A 7,245-nucleotide genomic window follows, 5' to 3' on the forward strand; every position below is an offset into this window, starting at 1 on the left:
TAGTTGGCCAGATAAGAAGACATCATGCCTAGGAGGAAGAGATCCTCTAATGGGGAATAAAATATCTAGAGTAATCCAGTCATTACATGGAACACTCCTAACACTTCGGCCACCACTTTTAGTAAAAACAAATTTAAGGAAGATATATATCATGGAATAAATAAATGTAATGAAGTTATTCATTGTCCTAGATGGTGGCCTAGCAGTAACTCTATTTGGAATCCAGTAGAATAGTATAGAGGAATTTGATTTCTGCAACTTTTTCTCATGTTTTCACTGACCATTAACTTGTGTCTCATCACAGGTGTAATGGGAGCTACAGGAGTACTTCTTTGTGTTGTCATGCACTTCCTCCAGGTGGTAGCACAGAGTTGGGGTATGAATCTTTCACTTGCTCTTGAGCCTTAGCAATGTCAACTACCTCAGGAAAATCAAAATATGTTTCAAATGAAAGATTATTTAAACCACTGTTCTTTTTTTAACTTATTTTATTAGATATTTTCTTCATTTACATTTCAAATGCTATCCCGAATGTCCCCTATATCCTCCCCCCCCACTCTGCTCCCCTGCCCACCCACTCCCACTTCTTGGTCCTGGTGTTCCCCTGTATGGGGCATATAAAGTTTGCAANACCAAGGGGCATCTCTTCCCAAGGATGGCTGACTAGGCCATCTTCTGCTATATATGCAGCTAGAGGCACAAGCTCTGGGGGTACTGATTAGTTCATATTGTTGTTTCACCTATAGGGTTGCAGACCCCTTCAGTTCCTTGGGTAAATTCTCTACCTCCTCCATTGGGGTCTCTGTGTTCTATCCTATAGATGACTATGGGCATCCACTTCTATATTTGCCAGGCATTGGCATAGCCTCACAGAGATAGCTATATCAGTGTCGTTTCAGCAAGGTCTTGCTGGCATATGCATTTCTCTACATGCAGCCATCCAGTTTGAACAATACTGTTTTAAGATGCTGTTTTTTTCTGTGTGTTATATCTGGGTCTTCAATTTTATTACAATAATAATTTTGTATGTTTTTTTCCTAATACTATGCTGGTTTTGTTATTATAGTTCCACACTGTAATTTGAGGTGTAGAGTGGTTGTATCTCTAGTAGTTTTTGGATGATCCAAACATTTTAGAGCTATCCTGGATTTTTGTTTTATCATATGTACATAAAATGTATCCTTTCAAGATCTGTGGAGAAGTGTTTTGGAATTTTTTGGGTATTTCATTGAATATGTGTATTCCTTTTGGTAGAGTAACTGGTTTTTACTATGTTAACCCTACTAACCCATGATGACAGGAGTTATTTCCATCTTCTGATATATTCTTCAGTGTCTTTCTCCAATATATTAAAACTTTTATAATGCAAGTCTTTCATTTCATTGACAAGATGATATTATTATTATTATTAATTATTATTATTATTTGAGGCTTCTAGAGAAGATGTCCTGATTTCTTTCTCAGTCCATTTGTTATTTGCATATGCAGGGGCTGATAATTTTTGTTAGTTAATGCTTTATCCAGCCACTTTGCTGAATGTGTTTACCAGATGTAGGGATTTCTTAGTTGAATTTTTAGGGTCACTTATGTATACTATCACATTATCTACCCAAGAGTACTTTAACTTCTTCCCTTTCTATTTGTGTCTTTGCTCTATCTGTTTGTGCTTTGATTATTATGTGCTGTGGGGAATTTCATTTCCGGTCCAGTCTATTTGGTGTTCTGTATGTTTCTTGTACCTGATAGACCTCTCTTTGGCTCAAAGGAATTTTCTTCCATGATTTTGTTGAAATTACTTTCTGTGGTATTGGCCTAGGTTTATGCCCCCTCCTCTGTTCCTATAATTCATGGGATTTCTTTTTTATCATAATATTCAAATTTTCTTGGATTATTTCCTGAATGTTATGAGATTCCATACTTTATTTGTCCAAATATTCCCTCTATTCTATCTTCTTCTCAGTGTCTAAAATTGGCTATCTCTTATATTCTGTTGGCAAGTCTTACCTCTAAAGCTCTTGTTTGAGTTCCTAATTTTTCATTTCCATTTTCCTCTCAGTTTACATTTTTCCACATTTTATGGTTTGGACTATTTTCTTCATTTCCACTTTTTGTGTTTTCATAGATTTCATTAAAAGATTTGTTCATTTCCTCTCTAAAGAGCTTGAACATATTAATAATAGCTATTTTGAAGTTGTCTTGTGCTTCAGCTATACTGCATTTCTAACATCATATATAGTAGGGTTGCTGGACTCTAGTGGAAACATTGTCTTGAGTCTTACTGATAATGTTTTTATGCTGGTATGTAGGCATCGGAGTAGGATGATTGTAATTCTAGGTACTGATATATGGTTTATCTTTTTTGAGTACATCTATGTCCAATTCCTTGTTTTCTGCTGCCTCTCTGGTTTTTACAAAATTGTGGTAGCTGTGAGTTTGGTTTTAAGAATGTTTCTGAGATCTTTTCCTTGTATGGTCAATGGCGGTCCTGGGTAAAATGTGCTTTTAGGTATTTGGACCTGACACTTAGGAGTGGAAATGGTGAATTTATCAAAAGGAGGGAGAAAATCTGAACGTTTTGCCAAGATCTGCATAGACCCTCTTTCTGTAACAAGTGGTCTGTTATGGAGGTTTGAGTAAGCCTGGAACTTTGTAGTTGGAAGACAGGAGGGGGACTAGACATTGACTACCTTATTTCCTGTTTCCTATGTAAACTGGAAGTTGAGACCAAAGGATGGTGTGGTAGAGTAGGTTATATCATATCCCACTGGGAATAGGGGAAGGGAAGAAAGGGAAGCCACAACAAGTGGTCTGCTACAGTCATTAGGGTGATCCTGGAGGATTGGCATTAGATGTCAGTATTGGGAGATTGAAAGCTCCTACTTGATTTCCTGGGAAGTGGGTTTCCAGGGTGTTCATAAGGGAGTTTGTGACTGAAAAAAATCTTTTCCCTTATCTTTAAGGTTTAACTTTCAACATTTTTCTTTTTTACATCTGACTTTTAAATTAATGAGTAAGGCTGAACATCTTTCATAAAAGCTCTACCCTCCACCACTCAGCTCTAAATATTTTTCTTTTCAGGATAGTCATTTCTCCCTGGATTTTTCATTCATTAAATGTCTTTTCTGATACATGTCTATAACTCATTCTGGTTAGTACCCTCAACCTTATCTTGTATTTCACATACCCTTGGCAATTTCTGCTGTTATTGCAGGTCCCTTCTCCATGTTTATGGTTTTTTTGTCTTTCTGTTTGTTTGGTTCATTTGGTTTGGCTTGGTTTGCTATGGTTTGGTTTTCTTGTTTTGTGGCTTATTACTGAGGTTAATCGGGGTCATCTGTGTGACATAAAGTATAAAACTATTCACCAGAGATTGAAGAACTCATCAATGGATACACATCTGCCTATAATAACTCCTCCATTCCATGAATCTTTTAATAGTGAACAATTCAAGAGGGGTTAGTGGGAAAGGCTACCTGAATCCCTCCTGTATTTATGAACAGCCATTGGCTGGTGCAGTCTTATATTGATACAGAACAGGCAAACTTAGCTGCTCTGTATTCACTATTGCAATGACCAGGTTATACACAGATACTATTTTAGCACCCTTCTCTTTGTCTTCTAGTCCTTACATTTTTTTCTATCCCTTTGTCTACAAAATGCCATGAACTTAAAGAGGTATTTTAGAAACACTGATCAATGTATTTCTTTAGGGCACAAACATTAATGTTTAGGAATTAGTTTGACATCATGAAATCTATTTAGCTATACAACAGGAGTAAATTACCACCTAAGAGACCTGACCTCCGTATCCTCCCACCCTGGGACATCAAGTCTCTGTGAAACTAGGTGATTCCTCTCCCATGAGGCCAGACAAGGCATCCAGTGCCTTGAATAACATATCCCCATATAGACAACAGCATTGGGAATAGCTTCCTCTCCAGTTGTGCAGGACCCACATGAAGACTGTTTTAGCGTTTTATTTCTGTGTGCAGACACCATAACCAAGGCATATCTTATAAGGACAACATTTAATTGTGGCTGGCTGTCAGATTCAGAGGTTCATTCCATTATCATCCAGGCAGGAGCTTGGTAGTTCCCAGACAGGCATGGTGCAGGGCATACTGAGAGTTCTATATCTTCATCTGAAGGCCATTAGAAGACTGGCTTCCAGAGAGCTAGGATAGGCATGTTAATGCCTATGCCCGCAGTGATACAACTATTTCAGCAAGGCCAATCCCCCTAATAGTGCTACTCCCTGCACCAAGCATATATAAACCATCACAAAGACTAAGCTGTACATCTGTTACATATGTTTGGGGAGGCCTAGATCCAGTCATATATGTTTTTTGTTGATGGTTCAGTCTCTGAGAGCCTCAAGTGTCCAGGTTAATTAAGTTGTTCTTCTTGTGGAGGTCTTATGTCTGTAGGAGCTGCAATCCTTCCTGCAATGGGAAAGCATCTATCCCTGAAACTATTAATGGTATTTTGTTATGTTTGTAGACAGGACTTTAGCATGTCTGTTTTCTGAGAGGCTTGACCAAACAATTGACTCAGGTACACATCCACAGCCAAACAGTGGTCAGAGTTTGGGGAGTCCTCTCTTATCTTTATCTGATTTATACTAAATTTTCTTTAAAAAGGACATAGAAAGTTACATCCTTACCAAATATTTTGTAACTAATTCCATGTTAGTATTCAAAACAAAACTAAATAAGCTTCAAATTCCCTCTGCCATTTAGTTCTCCATTTTAAAACAGAAAATATTTTCTTTTAATTTCTAACTCTATCCTTCCTTCAGAGACTTTATTATTTTCAAAATTATTATTTCTGTCTATACCTGAGTTTATCTAAACCCTTATTTCTGGAGTGTTAACACATAAGCATACATTACCAGCTCAGCTTGCATGATCTCTGGACTTCAAGGTCTCAGCTTCTTGTGTACTGCAGAGCTACATCCTCTGTCTGGCTACTGGGGCTGTATTTTTATATGCCATGAGCAGCAAGGACCTGCCTGCTGTGCAGGTTCTCACAAGCCCCACTCACATACAGGTACCACTAACTTCTGTTGTTAACTGAAACCCAGCCATTCTCTGGTTTCTGTTACTCACCCACTCTGGGAAGATGCTGGGCCTGCATAGCAACTACCCACTTATCTGTATCACATAAACAGTGGAGATTTAACACAAAGGGGCAGCAGTACCTACCACACTCTCATATACATTGTGCATGTATTATAAGATTCATGGTTGTTGGTTCTCTACTGTCCATAAAGCCTCTATTCATCAAAAGTCCCCACTACGTGACATTGCCTAATCATAGTGACATTTTCCCTGACTCTATCTTGCTTACTCATTGCCTTGATTTATCTTGAATCCATCCTGTCTTGAAGTGTCTCAGCATCTGAAATTGTTCCTTAAACTTTTCTCTCACCATTTCTAGTAATACTTTATGCCTCTGTATCAATTAATTAATTATTAACTAAAAATATTTTCAGAATAAAGAAAGTAATCTAAGTGAAGTACATGTAGATATCTGAGAGGGAAGAGAGAAGAAAGAAGTGAGATAAACAATAATTTTAACAATGTGAACATGTTTACTAATTCACACTCTTGTCATTTGACTATTGCAATCCTTCACAGAAAAATTCACAGTGACTGGCTTACAGAGGCCAGTCTTGACACCATTGGGTGGAAATGTTGAACTGAGTTGTCAGTTGTCTCCACCACAACAAGCACAGCATATGGAGATTCGTTGGTTTCGAAATCGCTATACTGAGCCCGTGTACCTGTACAGGAATGGTAAAGACCTACATGGGGAAACTATCTCCAAGTATGTGGAGCGGACTGAACTCCTGAAAGATGACATTGGAAGGGGGAAGGTGACCCTCAGGATCTTTAAACTGACAGCTGATGATGATGGGTCATACCACTGTGTCTTCAAAGTTGGAGAGTTCTATGAAGAGCACATCACAGAGGTCAAGGTCACAGGTAGGCATGGATCCCTCTTAGATTTCTGTGCATCCAAAGCCTATCTAGGGTTGGCTGGTTGGACAATTCTTAGTGTTTAATGCTTATTGAACAGGTCAATTAGCAAGCTGAATTCTGTGAATTTATTTTCTAAATTGGATGTTGTGAAAGAGCATAGGTGAAAATTATTAAAATACAGAAATTGGTTCTATTGATAAATAGTTTCCTGTTACATTAACATATAATGTTATATTTCTAAATTTAAGGATTTTTATTATCTTTTCAAGTAATTCTGACAAACCTTTCGTAATTTTCCTGATGAACTAAATTTTTAAATGTTCTTCTTACTATAAATTTGGTTGTGTAGAGAGGTCAAGATGATATGGTAGGAGGTGTGGAGGGAAAGTGATTAAATTCAACACATGAAAAACTTTTAATTAAAGTAATAAAAACATTCTTTTTAGGTAGTTCTTATTTCCATTTATCTCCAAATCAATTCACTGAGTACTTAGTGCCAAATTAATTTTCCTAGATCTTTGTCAAAGAATTTTAATTACAATCACTCTACACAGAAATAATTCTCTATGTGAAGTATAAAAAAACTGTATGGCTTTTATACTACTTTATTCACTCTGAATTATTCTAAATAAAAATAAGGATAGGGAAAGTAGAGAGTTTAAAAGAAGCTGAGAAATTCCATAAATGTGTATACATATGTATAGGACTCTAGACCCAGAAATTAATCATTCTAGATGTCATGTGATATTCAACTCTATAGTCTAAAGCCAAGCTAATCAATATAGATTATAGACATCTTTAGCAATCTTATGGAGTAAACACCTACTATAATGGCACAGATATAAAATATTTTTATTATTTCAAAGACATTTTAATAAATAGATTTAGAAATGGTATTTGAAATGTCCATACATTATTTCTTTGCCTATACATTACCCAAGTTTTATTATGATCCTGAAATGTTTCTCTAAATGATCACTTCTCTCTAAATTAATTTGTACTTTTTGTTCTATTAATATATTATCTTTTTAGCATGATATATATTTTATGAAAATATATACTATTAAAATATACAAAGTGTCAACTAAGCTAATGTTCCTCAGTAGTGTTGACAATGAACTTCATAATTATTATCTACTTACCATGGATAAAGAGTAGCTAGTTACAGTGTTAAAGTTGTATATATGGAGAAAGAGAGGAGGAGGAGGAGAAGAAGGAGGAGGAGGAGGAGGAGGAGGAGGAGGAGGAAGAGAGAGAGAGA

General features: G+C 36.6%; 1 protein-coding gene across 1 annotated transcript in view; it reads left to right on the plus strand.

Moving 5' to 3' along the window:
- Positions 1-309: 309 nt before the first annotated feature.
- Positions 310-7,245, plus strand: part of LOC110323833 (selection and upkeep of intraepithelial T-cells protein 2) — a 26,381-nt gene continuing 19,445 nt past the window's right edge. The window contains exons 1-2 of the mRNA XM_021201197.1: positions 310-376; positions 5,640-5,987. Coding sequence (XP_021056856.1) covers positions 310-376; positions 5,640-5,987 — 415 coding nt within the window. The remainder of the gene's footprint in view (positions 377-5,639; positions 5,988-7,245) is intronic.

This window comes from Mus pahari, chromosome 6 (genome assembly GCF_900095145.1).
Source record: "Mus pahari chromosome 6, PAHARI_EIJ_v1.1, whole genome shotgun sequence".
Classification (NCBI taxonomy): domain Eukaryota; kingdom Metazoa; phylum Chordata; class Mammalia; order Rodentia; family Muridae; genus Mus; species Mus pahari.